The sequence below is a fragment of the Notamacropus eugenii genome, chromosome 3, assembly GCF_028372415.1.
Source record: "Notamacropus eugenii isolate mMacEug1 chromosome 3, mMacEug1.pri_v2, whole genome shotgun sequence".
Lineage (NCBI taxonomy): Eukaryota > Metazoa > Chordata > Mammalia > Diprotodontia > Macropodidae > Notamacropus > Notamacropus eugenii.
Window position 1 is genome coordinate 239,218,842 of NC_092874.1, and position 24,932 is coordinate 239,243,773.

General features: G+C 39.0%; 1 protein-coding gene and 1 long non-coding RNA gene across 4 annotated transcripts in view; one reads left to right on the forward strand and one right to left on the reverse strand.

Annotated features, from left to right (window-relative positions):
• Nucleotides 1–16,400, forward strand: part of USP15 (ubiquitin specific peptidase 15) — a 196,257-nt gene extending 179,857 nt beyond the window's left edge. Inside the window, exon 22 of one of the 2 annotated variants that reach the window (XM_072655244.1) lies at nucleotides 16,139–16,400. In XM_072655244.1, coding sequence (XP_072511345.1) covers nucleotides 16,139–16,192 — 54 coding nt within the window. In that variant the 3' untranslated portion in view covers nucleotides 16,193–16,400. Of the gene's footprint in view, nucleotides 1–10,385; nucleotides 10,969–16,138 lie in introns of those variants that run through there. The other variant, XM_072655245.1, reaches the window with a different exon arrangement.
• The window catches only part of LOC140534327 (uncharacterized), a 74,199-nt gene extending 55,617 nt beyond the window's left edge, over nucleotides 1–18,582 (reverse strand). The window contains exons 1-3 of one of the 2 annotated variants that reach the window (XR_011977249.1): nucleotides 18,109–18,582; nucleotides 8,739–8,827; nucleotides 1,240–1,302 (exon numbers count right to left, since the gene is read on the reverse strand). This is a non-coding gene — a long non-coding RNA (uncharacterized lncRNA). Of the gene's footprint in view, nucleotides 1–1,239; nucleotides 1,303–8,738; nucleotides 8,828–18,104 lie in introns of both variants that reach the window. The other variant, XR_011977248.1, reaches the window with a different exon arrangement.
• Nucleotides 18,583–24,932: the final 6,350 nt, after the last annotated feature.

Here is a 24,932-nt window from a genome sequence, read left to right on the forward strand (position 1 = left end):
AGTGAAAGAGTGAGGAGATGAGGACAATGTGAAGCCTGAAAATCTGGAAGGCTAGGATAATGATGGTGCCTCTAACAGAATCAGGCAAGTCTGAAAGAGGAGAGAATCAGGGGGAGAGAAAAGAATGACTTTGATGCATATGAAGTATGGATTATGTTGGAGATTTCTCTGGAATATCCTGTTTGAAATGTCCAAGGCTAAGGATGACATATATAATTTATAAATAAATAAATATACATATATTGGAGGAGGTAATTTTTTTTACTTGTTGGACTGTGTGAAAAAAAATGTGGAGACCATTGTTCTAGTTCTCCTTGTCTGTCTCTAACTGCTCCTTTGCCATCTCCTTGGGGAGTCAGTGATGTATTGTAGGAGGAATGAAGGATCTTGAGTCAGGGAATCTGGATTCACTCTTGGATCTGCCACTTACTATATGTGTGATCTTGGCAAGTCACTTTACTTGTCTGGGTCTCAATTTTCTCATCTTTAAAATGAGAATTTTAGAACAGAAGACCTCTAGGGTCCCTTCAAGATTTAGAACTATGGTCCAGTTACCTTCATCATCTTCTCAAGCCCTTAAAATGGAAGTTCCCCAAGACCTTGACCCTCTTCTCATATAGCTCTACTTTGGCAATTTCATTCAGTATCACACCTTCAACTAACCACCTCTATTGAGACACTTTCCAAACATGCACCTCATTTCTAGACCTGACTTCTCTTCTGATCTCTAGACCTTCATCTTCAACTGCTTATGACATTTCCATCTAGATATGTTCATCAGCACCTCAATTTCAACATGTATGTAAGGGTGAAGATTTAATCCCCTCCAAATAGATGCAGAGAATTCAGAGTTCCTTATTTAATCAAGCAATAAAAAACAGAAACTAAGGGTGAACAAATTTTAGATACCTCTGTTAAATTATTTAATCAAGGGTATAAATTAGGTCTGAGAAAATCCTTAATCAATTTGAGAGGAGTGAAGCACTTTTGATGAAGCCACAGGAAATGTATTGAAATTGACTGAGAGAATTAGACACATCTCTGGGCCTCTTTATTTCAGAGAAGGGATATTTCAGCATGGAAAATGTCAAGCCTTAGGGCTCCGTGAGAATGTAGATGTGCCTAAATAACAGGACTACAATGAAGGTGGAAGGGAGAAATGAACCCAAAAGGAGTGCTACATTCCCTCCCCCCCCCATTGACCTTGTGGAATTTGAAAGGTCAGGAGATTAGACTCACCATGAATGTCAGCAGCGATGTTTCTGAAGCAACAGTGACTGTAGGCAGTGGGTGCATCAGGTTCTGAGGGACATGCCAAGGACACATTTAGACACATCAAAGAAAAACTGCTTCAAGACTCTATCAGCACACTGACCCTCACAGCCCATCAGAGAATTTTGTCTAAATTTTGTAATTTCATGAAGACTCCACACAAGGAGAAAAGGACTTCCAAAATTCAGGAATGATGTTATCCCTTTGCCACATGTACTCTCTAAACCTTAGTCCATTTCCCCCACAGACCCTGCATACAGCTGCGAGAAACTGAGTGGTCTTGAATTATGGAAGGATTATTTTATAATAATTATCTTCAATGTATCTGCTTAGTAAATATGCCTTTCTAAAATTTAATTTAATTAATTCTACTGCCTAATTGATAATCAATGGGGGCACACTGGATAGAGGCTCATCAGCAATAATTTTAAAAGTCACGCCTCAGGTTAGCACCTAGCTTCCTGAGGGCAGAATCAGAACCCTGTAGGGACTCACCCTCTTAGTGAGAATGGGAGGTGGGAAAATGAATTTAGATAAGTGTAAGCTTATCTGTTCCCATAAACTTGCTTCTTCTTATGAATTAATAGTTCTATTTGTGGCACCACTAATCAATCTATGAAGTTCAAAATCTTGGCTTGGTTTTGATTTACTCTTTCACTTTCATCACCACAGATAACCAATCTGTTATGAAAATCTTGTTTATTCTACCTCCACAGAATCACAGGATCACATCTCCCTTGTGTCATTAGATGGTGAGCTCCTTGAGGGCAGAGACTGTCTTATGTCTCTTTTTGTATCCTCACTATTTAGCACAATCCCTGGAACATACTAAGTAGTTATTAAATACTTATTGACTGACTGATGTTACTCTGGGTTTGTCCTTCATCTTTGAAGAGGACCATGACATCAGGGAGATGATGACATGACTTTCAGTTGACTTTGATTTGAGTGAGAGAGGGCTGTGCAGGTCAGCAGCCTCACTTTCTCTCCAGAGTCATCTGGATCCAGTGACCGGATATTCCTCAGGATGCAATGGGAGACCCTGACCCTTTTAGGCTAAGATGTCACTCTAAGTTTTCAAGCCACGACTGAATTCCCAAAAGAACTGACCTGACACTGAGGTCCCTTCCACCCCTTAGATTTTGTGACTCTGCAATCTCTTGCATATATTTCCCACTACCACTATTGTGTAGACACAGTCATTCTCACCTCCCTAGATTATTGTAAGACATTTTCCTATCTTCACTCATCACTCTCCAATATATCTTTCCTGATAATTTTTCTTATGCATTGATCTGAGTATGTCACTACACTCTTCAAAAATCTTCACTGACTCCCTATGTCTTACTCATACATCTAAATTTCCAATGAGTTAAAATTAAATGAGTTCAATATGAAAAAATAAATATGAATAATATTAAGTATTAAGAAATTAAATATGAGTTGAAATTCCTTTATCTAACATTCAAGCTCCTTCACAATCTCATATCATGATACTTTTCCCATCTTTACTGCATATTAAACAGCATGTTAGTAAGTACACTGGATTTAGAAGTGGAGGACCTAAGTTGGAATACTAGCTCTGTTCTTTACTTTCATTGGGCAATTATCTTCACCTCTTTGGACCTCATTTTCCTCATCTGTAAATTGGTATGGTTGGACTAGAGTTCTCCAAGGACACTTCTGTTATCAGTAAGTACCCCAACATACACAGGGGGCCTACTACCACAAGTTCTTAGATCTGCATTCATAAAAGGAAAGGCAACTTTTGAGGAGTTAACAATCACTGTAATCAAGTACATGTAGAATTCCTTTAACCAAGCACATATATCATTCACCTGGTTCAAGGGAGTCAGCACCCTGACCTTTAAGAAAATACAGAGAAATCAAAGATCAACAGACATGGTTTCCTCTGCCTGACTATCAAGAGACCATCAAGGTCCAACTGTTAGACCATAGTTACCAGAGAGGGAAGCACTTACATCTGGTTTTTCAAAGCTGGGGGGTTCCTTAGAGATTTCCCAAAGTCCTCATCTGGCCAAACAAACACTTCCAGTAAGCCCCAAAGTAAAACTTCAACTCCGCATATTTATACCTTTTTTAGAACCAGAGGGCATCACAACCTTTGAGGACCAGTTCCTCATTAACAAAAGACTTGGGCCTTCCCACAAATCTTCCCTAATCAAGCTCTCCTTAATGGGCAGATCCATTACTGGATGGGGAAGATCTTTAACTGCATTAAAATAATTAACAGTATAAATACATATACTGTTTCTAGTTAAAGAAACTCTTCTTTCTCTACTTTACTCCCAGTAAAGACTCTTGGTTGATAAAGGCAAGACTCAGTCAGAGGCACTTGATTATACTAAAACAAAAACAGCAAAAGATTCTATTTTGCTTGCCCTCACACTTTCCAACCCTAAATTCTTTAATCTTATAATCCATGAACCTAATGTATTCCTCTCCATGGACTTTGTATTCCAGCCAAATGGAACTACTCTTTGTCTCTAAAAAGTACTATTTTCTTTTATCTCTGTGTGTTTGTTAACTCTGCTTCTCATTCTTGGAATGGAGTTCCTTGAATATGATAGGTAGTTAATAAATATATGTAGAAAGATGGAAGAGAGGGAGGGGGAAGGAAGGAAGGAAGGAAGGAAGGAAGGAAGGAAGGAAGGAAGGAAGGAAGGAAGGAAGGAAGGGAGGGAGGGAGGGAGGGAGGGAGGGAGGGAGGGAGGAGGAAGGAAGGAAGGAAGGAAGGAAGGAAGGAAGGAAGGAAGGAAGGAAGGAAGGAAGGAAGGAAGGAAGGAAGGAAGGAAGGAAGGAAGAGAAAGAGGGAAGGAAGAGCAATCTGACCACCCCTGATTCTTCTACCTTCTTTTGAACACTGATTAGAACTTAATTTGTAAACTAAAATTGAGTCCAAAAAAGAGAGATGAGGTGGGGGTCTATGGGTATGGAAAACTGAATATAATGTCATACTTCTTCACTACACTGGGTAGTTTTTGTGGAACATTTTTTCCTACTTTTTTTCATTCTTCTTCATAAGAGATGACTCTCTGGGAGAAAATAAGGGGAAGATACATTGGAAAATGTAGGTGGTGTAAAAACAGAAATTAAAAATAAAATATATTTTCAAAAATGAATTTATGTAAGGATAGCCAAATGAAAGAAGCAAGAGTAAAGCTATAAAACTTAATATAGAAAGAAGAAAAATATGCAATAACATTATAAATAAATGGTCTATAATCATAGATCACTGAGCTCTGTGAATGATTGATGCTGAGGATTTTCCTAAGTGATCTGTAAAGACTGAAAATTCTGAGAGTCTAGTCTTAGGAAGAGAAGTCAAAGTGAAATTCTTTTAGAAGGAGCATAAGCAACTTCCTTTGTCTAGCTTATGCTACAAACAGAACTCCACACTCAGCCCCTGCTTTGTAGGCTTTAGAGAGGAACATAGTTAGTTGCTAATCAGGTTGCTGGTATGCATAGATGGCTGGCCATTTTAATGATATGATTTGATTTGATTTGATTTGTACCTAGCAGTTTCCTCCCATTCCCCTAAATATGTCCCCTGAGCCATTTGAGATTCATTGCTTTAGAGATGGAAGGCTTTTCTTCTAGAGTTTCCTTATTAAGATGTAAATATTACTGGAAAAGACAATAGTTTAGTAAGGGGTGGGGAACCTGCAGCCTGACGTCTACATGGGGCCCTCTAGGTCCTCAAGTGGGGTCCTTTGAGGACCTAGAGGGCCACATGTGGCCTCGAGGCTACAGGTTTCCCATCCCCGGAAGCTGTTATCAGCTAAAATTTTAGGGAATTAGTTTAACATCTAGATGAGAATAAGATGATACTGGATAGGAGATGGTGCTAGCATGAATGAACTGAAAATGGAGGTAGGAAGCTATGAAAACCACCAAAGGCATAGTGCTGGCCCTGGGCATACTAAAATTCCAACTTGAACTTTGAATTTTAAGGACTACCCTCTTTTGATAAAGCAATATCATTGCTTTCTGTACAAAAGGAAGGATAGGGCAAAAGAAGAAATGCAACTAGTTTTCTGATATAGATGTTTGAGGGTAGGCTCAATTAATCAATAAATATTTATTAAGCACCTCCTATGTGCCAGGCATTGTGTTACTTGCTGAGAATACATATACAAAAAAATTAAACAGTTCCTACTCACAAGGAGCTTAGAATAATGATTCTCTTGTCCCAACTCATTAATTTTCCATTACTTCACATTTCCATTGATAAATTATTCAGAATAGGATTTTATTTTTCCTTAAGAATTTTTGGAATACAATACAGATGCAGATTTTAGTGTTTGTGAACTATGCACAAAGCAGAAAGAAAAATAAATTATCTTAATAATATGAGAATATATCCATAAAATTGAATAACTCTCTTTTGCACTTACTGAAAACAAAAACTTTGAAATTGTTTAAATGTGGATCCTCTATAATTTTCTTTTGTGCTTATTTATTTTTTCATACTATAGAAAGCATTGCAGGCTTCTGCAGCATGTAATTTAACTATTCAAGAAGTTATAATTAAAGCTGAAAATTAAAATGTAGGAGATTACATGAGAACATTCTTTAAAGTAAGGAGATTATATAATACGTATCAAGAGGCTTTAAATGTTCATGTCACATAAAGAGGGATTACACAGTGATGCGTGAAGTCTGATGTTTCACATGTAACATCATGGTAGGATAACTCCATTTATAGAAAAAAAGAGTAAAGGAAGATGAGATAGAGGGACCTAGGAGAGCCTCCCTGGCAAGTCCCTCTCCTCTTCCCACTTTCTGACTCACTAGCAACAATAGTCTATGTAGAGAGTGATCATTCTTTGTAGGTCCCTAATTTGTCACTGCTTATCACCTTGGACTGTTTAGAAAGCTATTACAGGAAGTTCCTGTGTGTGGTGATTTCCCAGGGAAAAGCCCAGGACATGGCTACTGTTCCCATGATTGGTCATCAGTGTTCCCCACATCTGTCCCACAAATAACAATACATGCAAAAAAGAGGGGGGAAGGGTAAGCATACTAATTTCTTTTATCTAACAGTGAGATAACTGATGGAGAGAAGGGATAAAGAGAAAGCTCAGGGAGATGGGCACAGAGAGCTGGCCAGCACAATTCATTGAAAATAGCAGCCAGGGACTAGAAGGGCAGGAAATGGCTGTGTCCTCCTTAGACCCTGGAGAGGGACACTTAACAGAGGGACCTTCTCTGAAGTTCAGAGTAGAAGCAGAAGGAGAATGTTTTAAAGGAATAGTGCCTCATGTTCCTCAACCTCAGGGCCATCCATACCTCCCTCAGTGTCAGGAGAGGCTATTCATCATAGGCTCTCAAAAGGAAAGAACTGAGGCAACCCTGGGTGCCTCTCCATGTATATTCCCAACATGGGGGACACACCTAAAGGCATCAGATTCCATTTTATCCTTCTTTGTCTTCTAGAGTCCTACTTTCAGAATTCTCCACCAGTAATTCTTCATGCAGCCCTCCCAGGATTCCCAGTTCTAAAGCATCCATTACTGGTGGATTCTGAGCTATCTGTATCACAAGGCAGGGCTACACTAGTTATGTTTTCACTAAAATATGTATTGGAGGAGGGTAAAGAATGTAGGGAACAGGTTGGCTTCCATGTAGCTTTTGATTGGTTGGAAGCACTAATTGTAAACTGGTCAGTAATATTTTTTTTTTGTCAGTAATATTAATGCTAGAAAATGAAAGTTGGACTGAGTTAAAGTCAACCTGTAGGGTCCTAGAAAGAAGATTTTCTTGGAAACAAAGAAGATGCCAATCAATTGGGGGAAATGGCTTGACAAATTGTGGTACATGTGTAAGGATGGAGTCAAAATCACCCTACCATATTTCAACCTAAGGTACCAATGAGCTCCTAATGGACAGATCTAATGGCCTTTTCTCATTTCTCATCTTTTTTTTTTTTTTAACTTCTCTTCAATCTCTGACATTATGGATCATTCTCTTTTCCTTGATAATCCTTGCTATTCACTTCTTTCTAGGTTTTTGTGACACTGCGCTCTCCTGATTTTCCTGCCTCTCTGACCATTCCCTCCTTTGCTGGATCTTTACCCAGTTCATGCCCTTTAAACATGGATGTCCCCAAGGCTCTGTCCTAAGTCCCTTTTTCTCCTCCTTTTCTATGATTTCACTCGGTGATCTCATCTGCTCCCATAGATTCAACTATTATCACTCTGGCACGTGATTTTCAGATTTAATTATCCGGCTGTAACATCTCTCTTGACATCTCACATCTCAAATTGCTTATCAGACATTTTGAGCCAAATATCTTAAGCTCAACATACCCAAAATTGAATTCAATATCTTTTCCCTAAATCCTGCCCTTTTCCTAATTTTCCTATGTCTCCTTAGCATATCACCATTCTCCTAGTCACTCGGGCTTGCAGTCTAGGTATCATCCTAAACTCTTACTCTCTCACATCCTCCTGTATATATTATTTTTAACTGTGTAATATTTCTCCTCTGTATTTCTCCTCTCTCCCTGGCACTGCCATCACCCCGATTCAGGTCTTCACTACCTCATACCTGAACTATTTCAATAGCCTGAAGATTAGTCTCCTTGTCTCAAGTCTCTCCCCACCTCCTCCAGTCCATCATTCATCAAACTCATCTTCCTAAACTACAAGTCTGACCATATCACTCCCTATTTAATTAACTACAGTGACTCCCTTTTACCTCCAGAATCAAATACAAAATATTCTGGCTTTTAAAACGCTTTATAACTTGGTCCCTTCCTACCTTTCTAGTCTCCTTACACCTTTTCCCACGCCTTCTAATAATGCATGATCCAGGGACACTTTCCTCTTTACTGTTCTTCACACAAGATACTCCATCTTCCAACTCTGGGCATTTCCAGTGCCCATCCCCCATGCTTGGAACTCTCTCCCTTTTCATCTCTGCCTCCTCGCTTCCTTCATTCATGTGATTAAAGTCTTTGTCAGAGACAGTTTCAATGCCAACATTCTCTTGGTTCAGGTTTTATGTTGAAACAAAATGAGGCATTTAAAAGCCATTGAGCAGTTTTTAAAAAGAGGTTTATTTTGCTCAAATAAAACAAGGACATTCAATTAGGATACAGTGGTACAGCTTCTCTGGACATGGCCCTCCTTGCCTCCAAATGGAAACAAGTCTGGTCAGTGGAGCAGGGCATGGTGAAGGACATGGTGACTTAGGAGATCTTCAGAAATCTACCAAGTCTGAGGGGCCCTGATTGCCCAAGACTGGGACTATTTATGCTTTTAGTTCACCAATAAACTGCATCAGGAAGTCAAATACAATCCTGGGGATAGTTCTGCCTACTTTTAGGGAACACTAATCTATAAAGATCAGGGAAAGAAGATAACTTTACCCCCACCCCACCCCCATGTAGAGTAGGGGTTAAAAAAGTTGCATCAGAGAAATGCTTATCTATCACATACCACTCTTCAGCGGAAAGGTCTTAAGGATCTTCTAGAGGAACTTTCACCTTTTAAATTCATATAGGACAGTCCTCTTGGCATGGATAATACTAAAGAGAAAAAGAAAAAAAGTAATCACATACTCCAAGGAGTCACCATAACCAGAGAAATGAAGAAAAAAAATGTGGAAACAAAAGCCAGAGATCCTAATCTTTTCCTCCCTCCTTCAGAAAGACCAAGTCTCACATCTCAACAATTGTTCCATGTGGAGGGTGATGTCAGATCTTTGCAGTTTACTGCAGGCCTTCTGATGGAAGGTGATGAAGATGAACCAGAAAAAGCACATCAAAGGTACAGCACAGAGGTCATCTCTAGTACCTTCATAGATTTCTTCTTCTAGAGCAAGAGAAGACCCATAAATAATGGGGCCACATAATAAACACTTCTGGCATAGTTAACAGTTCTTTATCACACATCAGAGTCTTTTGTAGTAAAGTAGCTAAAAAGTCATAAGCCTCTTTCATGTACTGTCATGCAATCTAAATTAATATTAAGGCTTTCCACATACTGCTGCCAAATCAGAACTCCCTGGCCCACATCCCAAAACCACTCTTCTTTCCTTGAACCACATCAGGAAAATGATATAAAAAAATTTGCCACCTTTGAGGCCTTTGTGAAGGGGATATACCCTTGCTCTAGAGGAGCTAAATAAGGACTCTTTCTCACTCCCATCTAGTAATTCAGAATTCTCAGAAAAGTCAGATGGGGATATTTTTTCTTCCAAATAAATACACATCAGCCGTAGTTACATAATGATGGTTTCACTTCCCCATATTATCAGAAAGCAAGGTGCCCAACAATATTATCCCTTAGTCCCCTGTACCCTTTTTTTAGAAGTTGCCCAAACAATTCCAGAGGATATTTAAGGGACTCCACCATCTGATTTCAAATTGTTTTTTTAGTCTTGTGTCACATGACTTTTCTATGTTTCTGCCAATTGTCCCTCTATATTTGACCTATCTCAATAAATTTTTGTGGGGTATCTCCCATGCTTAGAATGTATTTCCCTCCTCATTTGTACCTTTCAGAATCTTTACTTAAACTCAGGTACCATCTACTCTATATAACCTTCCTTGATTTCCCTACCTGAAACTAGTATTTCCCTCCTCAAATTTTCCAAAAGCACTTTTTCTGGATCTTTCCTGTGACTCCACCACTCCTTATTGTGAAGTTTATTTCTCTGTGTATATGTCATAATTCCATCTCCCCCTCCCACCATGCAAATAAAAAATAAGCTTCATGAGGACAGGGATATATTTCATTTTTGTCTTTGTATCTCCAGTATTGAGCACAGTACTGGCCCAGAAGACCAATAGGTGGAAGTTGCAGAAGCCAATTTTGACTTAATGCCAGGAAAAACTGGCCAACAATTAGAGTCAGGAATGTGAATTAGAGCCAGGCATGTCCTGGAGCCAGTTTATACTGTCTCTCAAAATCCAATTTGAAAATTTTCATTGTAAGCACTTATACCTTGGAAATGGACAAATGCTATAAAACAGGGCTTGATTTATTGTTTTGTTGATTGTCTAGACTTAAGAAAGTGATGGAGAAAATGTTACTAATACAAATTAAACTTAGAAGTGTATCATGTGCATATTTTTTTTTCAGAGAACTAGTTGTTAAATTGTTACCAGCACACCCCTGATTAGAGTTATCAAAAAGCAAAATGGCTTGCATCAAAAGATGGTGAATTCCTCTTCCATGGAGGTCTTCAAGTAGGGGCATCTACGTAGTATAGTGGATAAAGCACCAGTGCAGGAGTCAGGAGGTCCTGAGTTCAAATCTCACCTCAGACACTTGACACTCACTAGCTATGTGACCTTGGGCAAGTCACTTAACCCCAGTTGCCTCCTCCTGGCTCATCTTCAGTCATCCTGATGAATATCTGGTCACTGGATTCAGATGACTCTGGAGGAGAAGTGAGGCTGGTGACCTGCACAGCCCTCTCTCACTCAAAACAAAGTCAAGTGCAAGTCATCTCATCATTTCTCTGATGGCATGGTCTTCTTTGGCAACAAAGGATGAACACACAAACAGAGGCTGAATAGCCACTTGTGGGGTATGCTATTATCAGGATTCTTTTGGACATGGGTTGGTCTGGATCACCTAGTAGATTCTTGTTGAATGGCCTAATGACTCTCAAATCTGTATCTTCAGTTTTGATCCCCAATAAAATGTAAGTTCAACAGTATAGAGTTTCATTTTTTGTCTTTGTATCCCCAGCACCTTGCAGAATATCTAGTACATAGCAGACATTTTAGAAATTACTGTTGATTGATAAACTGGTCTCTCTTTTGAATTCCAGTCCCATATCTCCAGTTGTCTTCTTAACATGTCTACTTGGTAATCCTACATTCCTTCAAACTTAACCTGTATAAAACCAAGTTTATTTTCTTGCCAACTAAAGTATAGCCTCTATTTTCTGATTTTGTGATCTCTCTTTGTGCACCGTCATTCACCAGCTTTGCCATATTTGAAACCTCAGTGTTATCTTGGCTTATTCCCCTCTCTTACATTTTATCCAATCAGTGACCAGGTCTTTCTCACTACACATTTGCACATCCATCCCCTCCTCTTTATTCCTATCACTGCTCTAGTATAAGCAAACCCTGTTTGTCACCTGCCTGGATTATTGCAACATCCCTCACACAAGTCTTTCCATCTATCCTATCTCCACTTTCTATTTAATTCATCCTTCTTATCTCTGTCATGTTTATCTTCTTTATGTGTAGATTTGTCAGGTATTCCTTGCTCAAAAACCTTCAGTGTTTCCCTATTGTCTCTTGAATGAAGCATAATCTATTGTAATAGTGACAGTAAATACTACCTCTTCTATGAAGTGTTCTCTAGATGAGACTCATTAAAAACACATAGATGGTGTGTTTTTAACTTGTACTTTTTGGTCTGTGCTGTGATAATCCTGAAAGAGAACAATTGAAAGAGTAAATTTGCTCTCTGTCTTGGATATACATAGCCAGCCAGGGTTGATAAGTGCATCTGGTTTCTGAGGGACTATTTCCCTGGTCCATCTTTCTGATACTTCAATGCGCTACTATGCTCAATGGAGCAAAGTGTAATACAATGGTTAGAAAAACAATACAAATTAGTACCTTGGAGAGCAGTTCCCATTAACTTTGCAATTATTCTGAGCTTTGTCCCTTCTTCCGTTCCAAGAGAGGAAAAGGTTAAAGCCAAAAGAAGTGATTTTGCCTCTGAACCTAGTACTGAGAGCCAATGGTTGCTTCCAAACCAGATGAACTGTTTCCTGAAATTTCTCATTGTTCTTTCTTTATTATTAATTTTCCTTTCTTCTTTATATGTGAAAGGAAATTTGGTAGCATGTAATCTTTGCTATGATTAACACAGAGATTTCAGAAAAGTCATGGATTTTTATAAAGGAATTTTTTTTTAGCAAAGCTAATGCTCAGAGAAAGAGGAATAATTACTTTATTGGAAAGTCACAAATCCAATGGGAATACATTGAAATAGTACCTCCTAAGATGGCCAAAGTTCCATAAGCAAGGAAGTCAATAAGTAGAGTGATCAATAATATAAATGCAAATGGAAAATGACCCATAGACCTAGTAGAGATAAGTCCTTGAGGCAAAAGCAAATAAATATTTGGGAAAGTGTGCTGATAAATGTTTGACAACTGACTCTCCAAAAAAAAAAAATCCAAATATGTATGCACAACACACTAAAGTTTAATCTATATTATTAACATTTTCTCCATCCTTTAAGTGTCTAAAAGATCAACAAAACAACACATCAATCCCTGATTGTAGCATTTGCCTGTTTCCTAGTGTAAATGTTCACAAAAGCCAGTATAAATTGGCTGTTGAGCACTCCTATAAATGGAGATGTTATCCATGCTTACACTTAGGTCTCCTCCTACTAGATTTTACCAAAGCACCTTCTCCTTGGCCAAATACTACATATATCAAGGGATGCCTCCCTTACTTTTCCTTGTGTTTTTAACATATGATGAGCCTATTAAATCTAATATGTGGCAGCTTCTTTCCATGTATTTGCTATAGGTGGATACCCTTCCACATTAACTATTCATTGCTACTCAAACACATAGTAGATACACAATGAACATTTGTTAAATTTACATTTGAGCCTAGAAGTAAATGAAATGTAGAAGGTGGCTACAACATATTTCATCTTTGTAGGAGCCAGGAACCTCCCCCCCCCCAAGTATTTCCATAGGGGAAACTAAGTCAGGAACACATTGGAAATGGGGTTGTTCCTGATGTACTGAGAGATGAAGCTACGTGGGAGAATGAGGATGGAAGTGGTGAGGTTTCAGGTTCAGTAATGTTAATCTGACAGTCTCCTTTGCCTTTTGTTGTTTTTGCTTTTGAGAGCCTTTTGGTCAGCCACTTGGGACAGAGAACCTCAAAAGAGAGATTAGAGAGCCTTGCTTGCTATGTGCACGGGATAAAACAGATTTTCAGAATCATACTTCTTGGACTGTTAACAGTAGAGGATTGTTGTTATTAAGAATAATTCCAGAGGGGTAGAGACCTATTAGCTGGAGCTGAAGAAGTTGGAATCAGAGGCCAGACTTTCTCCCTGAATTACCCCTGCTTTTTGTTTTTGTTTTTAAAGGTTAAGATCCACTGAGTTAGGTCCCACATATCTTTCCATTTGTATATACTTCCCAGTTAGGGGTATTCAAGGAAGGAGACCAAGAGCTAGTTTGGCAGATGCCTCCCATCTGGGGAGTATTTAAAATGTTCCCTGAATTTTGCTAGCTAATAAGCCATGTTTCCACTATGAATTGAGTGACTGTGTCTTACTAATGAATGTGTAGAGGAAGAGGGAGTCAGGAATGAGATAACGGGTTGTAGGATGTGGGAGGGGAATTGTAGATTTTCTCTATTTTAATAATCCAGAGTAATATTTTATATTAGCCCCTAGGCTACAATTCAGAACCCAGCCAGCATGGATTTTTTAGATAGATCAATCATTAGCTCTGAGGCACAGTGGTTGTGGGAGAAAGAGTAATTTAGAAGCTTTCAGCTTTGCCACTAGAAATACTGTAGTCTTTTAGGAAGGCTCTTCTACATAGGATTCAAAGTAACTTGGATGGGGCCACTTGGTTCTAGCTTGAAAAGAATGTTTCCTGGTGGATAAATTATACATTGTATTCATTAATTAATTGATACTGTATACATAGTATACAGGCAGAGTTGGACCATTGCTGATACTGCAATATCCCACAGTTTAGTACCCTAGGGCCCCTTGTAGTACATACTTATGTGATACAATAACAATTGAAAGCATGAATTTACTATGTTGCAATAACCTCCTTCTCCAAAACTTTAAACAATTAATAAGTTAGTATTTTTTAAAAGATTATTGATAAAAGGGATGCAAGAAAACACTTGTAACACATTTGCATACAAAAATTCTATATTGTATTTTAGAATGGCAGCATGGTATGGTGCTGTGGTTCTCCAAATGTAATGCAGAGACCTCTGGGACTCCCCTAGATCCTTTCTGTGGGTCTGCAAGGTCAAAACTATTTTCATAATAATGCTAAGACCTTTTAATTTCTAATGTGGCAAATAGTGATAGATATAATTCAAAATAACAAAAGTTCTTTGGGGAATCCTCAATAATTTTTAAAAGGTCAAAGGAGTTGGTCAGTCAATAAACGTTCATTAAACACCTGCTATGTGCTGGATGCTGTGTTAAGTACTGGGGATACAAATATGAAAAGAGACCATCCCTGCCTTCAAGGAACTTACAATTTGATAGAGGAAGATACACAAAAAGAAGCTGAAAAGCTCTGGGGAGGGAAGGAAGGCACCCAGTTAGGGGGAATGGTGGAGAAGTCCAGAGAGCGTAGCCAAGTGGAAAGTGAAGAGAAAGATAGCTGACAGGGACCACCTCCTTTAAAAAAAAATTTAATTTAATTCAATTTTAAAAAAATGATTGTCAACTCCAAACTCTCTCCCATCATCCCCTAGTCATTGATAAGGCAAAAAATTTGATACCCATTATACATGGGAAGTCATGCAAAACGTATTTGCATATTAACTACATTGTGTAAGAAAAAAATCAAAAAAAAATAAAGTGAAAGAAAATATATTTCAATAAAGATTTGGAGTTCATCTGTTCTCTCTCTGGAGGTAGATAACATTTTTCATTAAGAGTTCTTTGGAATTGTTGTGGATCATTGTGTTGATCAGAGTAACTAAGTCTTTTACAGATAATGGCCATCACAATACTGTTTTACTCCTAGTACCGCTTAGTTCTGCTTCACTTTTCATCAGCTCATATAAGTCTTGCCAGGTTTTTCTGAAATGGTCATTTCATTATTTCTCACTGCATGATAGTATTCAGTCACAATCATATACCACAACTCATTCAATTGATGAACATCTCCTCAGTTTCTAATTCTTCGCCATCACAAAAAAAGAGTTTCTATAAATTCATAAATTTTGTACACATGAGTCCTCTTTGTTTGGCTTTGATCTGTTTTGAGTACAGACCTAGTAGTAGTATTGCTGGGTTAAATGGTATACATGGCTTTATAGCCCTATGGGCATAGTTCCAAATTGCTCTCCAGTATGGTTGTACAAGTTCACAACTCCACCAACAGTGCATTAGTGTACCTATTTTCCGTATCTCCTCCAGCGTTTGTCATTTTTCTTTTTTGTCATGTTAGCCAATCTGATAGACATGAGGTGATACCTCATAATAGTTTAAATGTGCATTTCTCTAATTATTAGTAATTCAGAGCATTTTTCATGACTCTTGATACCTCTGATTTCTTCTGAAAACTGTCTCTTTATATCCTTTGACCACTTCTCAATTGGGGAATGGCTCTTATTTTTATAAACTTGACTTAGTTCCCTATATATTTGAAAAATTAAACCTTTGTCAGAGAAATCTATCATAAACATTTCCTCCATGTTTCTTGCTTTCCTTCTAAATTTGACTGCATTGGTTTTGTTTGTGGAAAAAATTTTAATTGAATGTAATAAAAATCACCCACTTTACTTCCATGATCCTTTCTATTTCATTTTTGGTCATAAACTCTTCCCTTATTCATAGATCTAACAAGTAATTTTTACTATGCTTCCCTAATTTGCTTATATCACTCTTTATGTCTAAATCCCATACCCATTTTGAGTTTATGTTGGTATACAGTTTATGATATTGGTCTATGCCTAATTTCTGCCAGATTGTTTTACAGTTTTCCCAGAAGTTTTTGTCAGATAATGAGTCCTTGCCTCAATAGCTGAGATCTTTGGGTTTATCAAATTCTAGGTTACTGTGGTCACATATCTGTCTATTGTGTATCTAATATATCCCATTGATCAATTACTCTATTTCTTATCCAGTACCAGTTACTTAACCACATTTGCCTCAGTTTTCTCATCTGGAAAATGAACTGAGAAGGAAATGGCAAACCACTCCAGTATCTTTGCCAAAAAGAAACCTCAAATGAGGTCACGAAGATTTGGACCAACTGAAATGACCACACAACACAGCAACCAGATTGTTTTGATAATTACTGCTTTGAAGTATAGTTTGGGATTTGGCACTGCTAGGCTGATTTCTTTCACTTGTTTTCATCATTTCCCTTGATATTCTTGACCATTTGTTCCTCCAGATGAATTTTGTCATTTTTTCTAGCTATATGAAATGATTCTTTGGTATTTTGATTGGTATGATGCTGAATAATTAAATTACTTTAGGTTATATTGCCTGTTTTATTATACTAGCTTAGCTTACCCATGAGCAATGAATATTTCTCCAGTTGCTTAGATCTGTCTTTATTTATGTGAGAAGTATTTTGTGATTGTGTTCATATAGTTCTCATGTGTGTCTTGGCAGGTAAACTCCCAAATGGTTTATACTGTCTGGGCTCCCTCCTTAAATGGAAGTTTTGGGAAGGGCCCTTTGTAGAGTGGATATCAAACTGGCTTCAAAGTCAGGAAGATGGGTTTAAGTCCCACTTTTGACATACACTATCTATGTGACCCAGTGTGACCCAGATTCCTGAGGACTAAGTTGCAGAAAAGGTGCTGACCTACAATGATGAGTTTCCTCACCTGGAAGTTTCCTATGTCATGTTCATCACCATTTCAGTCCCCATTCCCTATATTTATTTATATATGTTGTTACTCCACAGAATTTTCAAAAGCATGGATAACTGTTAAAAAAAAATATATAAGAGGCAACTGAAAATTTTTTCTGGGTGGGAACCAGTAATTCAACTGACACAAATTTTCAGTTCGGGTTTAATCTATCAATTAATAAAATATTGGAATATCTTCAAATTAGTTCTTAAAAGAGCCAAGGATAATGGATATGAATTCATTGCCAATTCAGTGGTGTTACAGAATCAATTCACTGAAAAATGCTATAATTTTGACAGTATGATACAACTTTTAATGGATTATGTCTTCATAAGTGATACAATAGTGACAAAAATGACTGAATCTGGTTTAAGTTTATGAATAAATTCTTTTAAAAGGGAAAATAAATGTCATGAAATCTTTTCAAGGGAAAAAAGAATGACAGCTGTGAGGGTTGATTATCACTGCCAAAGTTCTGAGTGACTCCTCAATTCACTCAATCTTATTACTAATAGAGAGGGACAAGCTGAATGGACAGGAGGTAGAAATAGTTCTTTCCCTTCTCTGTTGAGCTTAAAATTATGGCAAGATAACTCAATTTCTTCCTTCCTTTCTTCCTTTCTTTATTTTTTCCTTTCTTCCTTCTTTCCTTTGTTACTTTCCTCTTTCCTTCTCTCCTCTCCTCTCCTTTCCTTTCCTTCTTTCTTTTTGTAAATTTCTTTCTCCTTCTTTCTCCATCTCTCTCCTTTTTTTGGTTTCTGTTTCTCTCTGTCTCCATCTGTTTGCCTGTCTCTTTTCTCTCCCCCACCCACCCCCACTACTTTAAAAAGGGGATATTTACCTTGGATATATAGCCAGAATAAAAGAAAAAAAAAGATTTCTCCCTCACAGCTGTGGGACACACTCTCCCCTAGACTATTTGGTTTCTTGGGGAGGGTATGTTTAGACATTATTCAGTTTCTACAGAGCATTTGCCATATCAAGGTCACATTCAACTATGGCATAGCTACTAGATGTGTCTGATTTTTAGATACTGCTTGGGACTTCCGTGTTGGATTGGCTAGCTACAAAATGCTGAACAGATTCCACTGCTACACTTTCTGGCCAGTTGTTCTGTTGACCTTTTGAAGAGCAAAATATTGTAGTCATTTCCATCTCCCTTACCTAAGAGAAGAAAGAATGAAAACAACAGTGATAAAAGAACCACAGGGCCATGCCCTCTTACCTACATGATGACTCCAACTGAGAGAGGGGCCATGGCTTGTGATCTTTCTCCTACGTTAACAAGTCTAGAAAGAGCCTAAAGTCTTCAAAGGGATCTTCTACCACTTAAATAGTTTTAGAACTGCTGTTAGACAATCTTGATCTCTGTGATGCAAAAGCCTTGCATTCTAGAGGAAGGAAAGTAACATTAAAGCAAAAAGATAGTGTGGCAGGAGCGATAATCTGACCATTTCTCAACATGCAGATTAGGCTAGTTTTTCCTTAAATATTCCTTGAGACAGGACTAAGGGTTCAGATTACTGACATCCCTTCCTCGTAGCCTGAGTACAAAGCAGCCACAGAATGCTTGACTGGCGAATCACAATGGGAGTTTTGCTTAGCTGTTTCAATGCTAAAGGTTCTAAGTACATACCTGATTGAAAATCCTTCTGCTGTGGCTAAATAAACCTACATTTGTTCATTGCTGAAAGACCTTGAGGTGTCCCAGTTTATTCCAGACAAGAATAATGTTACCTCCCCCTAGGTCACTAGAAAGCAAACGACCTTCCCATAATTCTATTCCCTTAGTTCTCCAAGCCCTTCCTGTTGACCATTGGGTACTACTTTGGAAGCAATGTGGAGGGACCTTATCAGTTCCAAATGACAGCATGTAAGGGGTTACAATGGGTCTGCCTTTCCAACCCATATCAATATCCATTCCGCTGTTGCTATGGCCCATGCCACTATCCACTTTTATCTAATACTGCTATGACCTATATCCCCGTGCCCTTGCCTGCTGCCACTAGGATCAGCAACTCTGCCCCGGGTGCTAGGATCAGGTCCTGCCTCCCTGTTCTGGAGCTCTTGGTTGTTATTGCTGTCCCTTATTTCTAGGGACCTAAGCCCGGCCCTTCTGCACCTGGCTAAGCAATATGTGAGTACTGTCATTGCCCACAGGCTTGGCACTACAGCAGGCTCATGCCCACCTATTCCAGGGCCTAGTGATTTCCCCCTGTAACAGTCAGAGTACTGCTTCCTGGTTTGTGGCTAGCAGTGTCCTCTAGTTGGAGATTTGGAGGGCTAAACGCTAGGACTGAGCACTGCCCTTATCTATATCCTTGCTAACAGTAACTCCCTGCCTCCAGACCAGGGTTTAGTGATATCTCCCTGTTCTGGGAAGAGTGCTGCTGCAACTACCAAATTAGGACTGTGAAAAATGATTTTAAATCTTAGTAATTAGTGTCTTGGAGACTGAGAGTTTTCCTCCAACTCCCTCCCTCTCACAAATTTAGCCTCTCCTTTAGGATATTACTGATGATAACTTGTATTGAATCTTCTTATCCTCAATTTATCCATCAAGCTCCAACCCAGGCCTGAACGGATTTAATCTGCTCAGGTTTAGGTGGAGACAGATCCTTCTGCCTAGATAGCCCCAAACTGGGAGTGATCTGGCATGATGGGGGGGAAAGGAGGGAGAGGCTGGTCTGATAGAACAAGTATTTCCTCTGAGGTTAGAATGATGAAAGGTGATATCAGCCCCTGTTGAAAAGGTAATAAGTAACTTAAGTCATGTACTAAAGACCTCATTTTAATGTAGCCCACCTCCCAGTGTTCTGACCATAGTTGATTGGTACCCCTTGGGAACACCTACTTTTCAAAGGGCATATAACCCTATACCCCCAAATCACAAATTGAGCCAGTTCTGAACTGGACCCCTTAGAGATCCCAGTTTTATACTGAACTCCCATGCAATGCATGTTGCCAGCTTGTGAGAGAAATAAAAACATGGACCTGAACTAATCATTTGTCTCTTTCTTAGAACAAACTCTGGTTTGGGGTTTTTGGTGTTCACAATCAATACTGGGGTTTGACAGGATCAAAGTGGTGCCACTTCCCTCCTGTGTCAGGGTCAGTTGCTGCTTCCACTGTTGAGGCCTGAGTGGAAGACAATACTGTGTCTTCCTTTAATAGGCTGAATCCTGATGTGGTTTAAGGGATTCAGGGACCCCCCCAAAGACCAGAGTACAGGAGAGGGTCATCTGGAATGAATTCACAGACTCAAGGATTCTTTAAGTCAAGGTTGCAAGGGTTTATTGTAATGCCAATATGGCATGGGCAGAGCTCCTTAGAGATCTCACATTCTAAGCTTAAGGAATTTGCAACTTAACAGGAATGATGCTAAAGCTTATATAGGAAAAGTAGAGGATTATCTGGCAGATATGCTAATTAGGTAATAACTTTCAACCATGGTCACCTGCATTGTTCACTATTGGAAACCAGGGGAAGGGGTTTCTCAGGGATATGTTACATCTGGTCTGTTATTATCTGTAGCAAGCTTTGAGAGATGATGACTATAGTGTGACCTCTGGATTGAATGTGATAACTTTGGGAATCAATTCATGATAATTCTGTGGTTACAAGATAGTCCTATTTTTAAAAGAGAATTTCTTCAGAGGTCATCTTGTTCTTATGATGGGGAAAGATAGTTTGTTTTACTGGGGCCCACTCATAGTAATTGTGGGGAAAGGTAGTTTGTCTTACTGAGGTCCATTCATGAGTTATTGCTAGGCATAATGTCCTTAGGTTGGGGAGAAAACTTTCAGGGAAACTTTTTTGAACCTAGGAAGAAATGTGATCTTGGAATTGGGTTCCAAGCACAAGCACTGAAGCACCTCACCACTGCCATTGCTGAAGCCTAAGCACTGCCCTGCTATGCTAGGACCAAGCAGTGTCTTCCTGGGTCAGGCCAGATGCTGCCCCTCTGCGCTGGGGCTGGGTTACCTGTTACTAACACTGCTGGGTAGTACTGCCCCGGGTTGTTTCACCAGCTTAATATGGATAGCTCAGGCAACTCCAAAGTGTTCTGGGCAGTCAAACCAGAATTTTGTTCCTCCTCCAATTGGGATCATCATTTCCAGTGCAGGAAATGCCTCCTACTGAAAATCAGGTCTTATTGAGGGGCCAAGTAGCTCGTCGACTATTAAGAGTTTTGAATTCTCAAAGCCCCACCATGTCTAGGAATATCCAACTCAAGATCACTCATCCACCCTTAGGGAAAGAACAAAAGCAAAAGAGGAAGCCACAGAACTAGCTCTAGCTGCCATGTATGGGCAGTGGTCATTTTTGCCAAGAAAGGGGAGGGTACCTAGGTTCTGTGCTAGGGCCCACCCCTCATTGGAAGTGTCAGTGAGAAAGAGAGTTACAGTCCACTGGAGAGGGAGAGAGAGGAAGCTGTTTCTCCTTTTAAACTGATGTATCCCTTTTCCTTCCCTATCCCTCTCTTCCCCATGCCTATCAACTAGGCTGTATTTGGTACATTTGTCCATGTGTCCAATTCTGGAAAGGAGTTTTGAGTCCTAAAAAAGATAAAAAACTATCCTTTCAAGTGCCTCCCTCAGTAAGTCAATCAATCAACAAATATTTATTTAATAACTCCCATGGAACATAAATTGTGCTAAGAGCTGGACATACAAGAGACAGTTCCTGTGCCCCAGGAGCTCACAATCTAGTGGAGGAGACAACATGTAAACAACTATGTACAAAGAAGAACTAGACCGGAAAAACTAGAGATAATTTACAGAGGGCAGGTGCCGCCATGTAGGGAGCTTGTGAAAGGCTTCCTGTAGAAGGCGAGATCGAGAGAAGAAGTCACAAGGCATAGGCCCCAGCGATCTCCCAAACAGGGACAGGACCCAGATCGAAGATTTCATTACTAAAGGGAACTCCTAGGTGAGAAAACTTATAACATGTAGACTCCCAAAACAGACAAACTGAATTACGTCATGTGTTCACATTTTTATTTCTCTCACAACCTAGAGACATGCATTGCATGAGAGTTACAGAGCCAGAACTGGCTCGATTTGGGATTTGGGGTGCCTAGTTGTATACCTTTTCAACAGAGGCTGATATCTCCCCACCATTAGCCATCATTCTACCTCAGGACAAAGGAAATATCTGTCCTATCAGACCATCCTCCATATCCCCCTTACAATACCAGGCTACTCCCAGTCTTGGGCTATGAATGCCGAAGAATCTGTCTCCATCCAAGCCTGAGCAGGATAAAATCAATTCAGGCTTGAGTCTGGTTTGACCAGGATAAGAAGATTCAATGCAATCTCCTTATCAGTAACGTCCTTCTGAAGAACTTGGGAGCAGGAGGCTAGCAGGGGCTGGGAAACTCTGAGAATCATTTTTCACAAGCCTCTTCTCAGTAACTTTTCTCTGTGTTTTCAGGGAGTGGTCTAAATCACAGGTGTCAAACTTGCAGCCCAGGGGCTGTATGGGAAACCAGAGTGGAATGTTATTGGGAACTATTCAACATAATCAATAAAAATACAATAGAACACAGATGAGGTTAACATATATATGGTTTTCCAAGTAAACATGCAGCCTGAAGCAATCCTTACTTCCATACACAGTTTGGTGGCCCCCATTCCTGTTTGTGTCTGATACCACTGGTCAATAGTATGGAAAGGTTAATTGACTTGCTCAGGTGACATAGCCAGTTGTGTGTCAGAGGCAGGACAGGAATCTAGGTCTGGCTGGATGAACTCTTAGGCTGGTTCTCTATCCAATACTATGCTGCCTCTCTGGCTTACCAAATGCCAGGTAGAAACAATTCTTTCAGGGCAGTTCTTTTTTAAAAATATAATTTTACTATTATTTCCAGTTAACAAGTAGTTATTTTTGTTCCCCTCTTTTCTCCACCCCTCCCCCAATTGAACAATAAAAAGAAACAAAAAAATTCATAACAAATATGTATATGTCTTTCAAAACTGTTTTTCTTTATAATGTTGTTGTCATTGTATAATTGTTCTCCTAGGTTCAAAGACAGATGTCCTCTCAGTATCTTATAAAAGTGTTCATTGTGTCATTTTTCATGACACAAAAATATTCCATTACCATTCCCCCAATAGGTGGGCACCTTCTTTGTTTCTAGGTTTCTCTCCTACCATGAAAAGAACTGTGAGATATTTTTGTACACATGGATTCTTTTCCTTTGTTTTGTTTTTTATGGGATACATACCTAATAGTGGTATTGTTGGGTCGAAAGAAATGAATAGTTTAGCGATGTTTTTGGACAGTTCCAAATTGTTTTCCAGAAGAGTTATACCAAATCACAGCTTTATAACAGTGCATTAGTGAGCCTGTTTTCTTCCAACTTTTGTCATCTTTCTCTTTTGTCATTTTGGCCAATTCAGTAGGTGTGGTGTGGGACTTCAGAACTGATTTAATTTTCATTTCTGTAATTATTAGTAATTTGCAGTACTTGTTCTTATGGTTTTAGATCACATAACTCGTTCTTTGAACACTGCCTAATTCACATCCTTTGGCCATTTATCTGTTGAGAAATGGCTCTTTTATAAATTTGAATTGGATTCATATATCTTGTGTATGAGACCTTTATCAGAGAAACTTTAAGTCTTCAATATTCCCAAAATTACAGTCTCTACTAGGGAGGACACAGGCCTACTCCACATAGCTAGTGGAAGGAAGGAAGGATTTATATTAAATGCTTACTATATGCTAAGCACTTTACAAATATTATCTCATTTGATCCTCACAACAACCCTGAGAGGTAAGTGCTATTATTAATCCTCATTTTACAATAGAAGAAGGCAGCAGAAGATACAGGACATGTTCTCATATCTTTAGTTGCTAAATTCCCACAGAGAGTTTGCTCTCTCATCTCCTCAGGTCAGTAGTGGCTATCTGAGCATGTGTAGCCAGCACCTCCAGAAATGTTGCTAGAAGCACTGCCATCGACCTGAAGGCCAAAGTACCAAACTTCTATGTCACCCACGGCTCACCTTCTTCTCCATCACCTTCATGCACTTCAGTGAGGCCTCTCCAATTCAGTTCTACCAACTACTCCCAAGTGTTGACTCAGACTGACTCAGGACAGTACGATCATTCAGATTCGAGATTGTCACAAAATGAGATACTCATGGACAGTCTAATAGCAAGAAAACGAAGGTTTGTTTAGCCATAGCATGGAAAGGATGTTCAGCAAGGATACATCACTAATTCACTTGGGCCTATCTTCCCCATTTCTCCTGTGTCATTTAGAAACTTAAAGGTAGAGCTCTTGACTCTTTACATGCTGGCTTTTGTAGTTAGGCCACCAGAAAATTATGCCAATGACTTTACCCTTATTCCTTTAAGCTAATTAAATGTCAAGGATAGTCTCCATACCATTTAAGGAAAAACTTGCTTTAGAATATTACTCCTATTACATTTGACGTAATGCGATTAATGCTGTTCAGTAAAAGAAAAGTGATCTTTATCTTGCCATTTACAGGTTAAGTTTTGCTGGTATTTCTTTTCAGTAGCTGATGAAAGAATCAATGAGGGAAATCTACAACAGACCAACTTTCTTTTATACTACCAGCAACCTCTGTTCTGGTTTTTGGAAGTAGAAGGGACCTCATGATGATCTGGTATGGTGGAAAGAACAAGGATTCTGTGCAACAACTGTTATTGTTCAGTCTGTCCAACTCTCTGAACTCTTGGACCACAGGACACCACTGTCCGTGGGGTTCTTGGCAAAGATATTGGAGTAGCATACAACAATACCTGCATTCAAATTCTCCTCTGTTACTATATGTGAGGCCTTGGACTCATCACTATTCATGGGGCCTCTAAAATGAAGGGTTGACCTAGATGTTCCTTTCTGGCACTAAAATTGTGATCTAGTCCAACCCCTTTGTTTATAGATGTGGATACTGAAGCTCAAGTCAGGTCTCCTGTATTTTAGGAATTTTAATTCCACATTGTTGTTTACATTTTCCATTTAATTTTTTGGTGGTTTCTAGCAAGAATTATCAGGTAGACTCCTGTATCTGGGGAA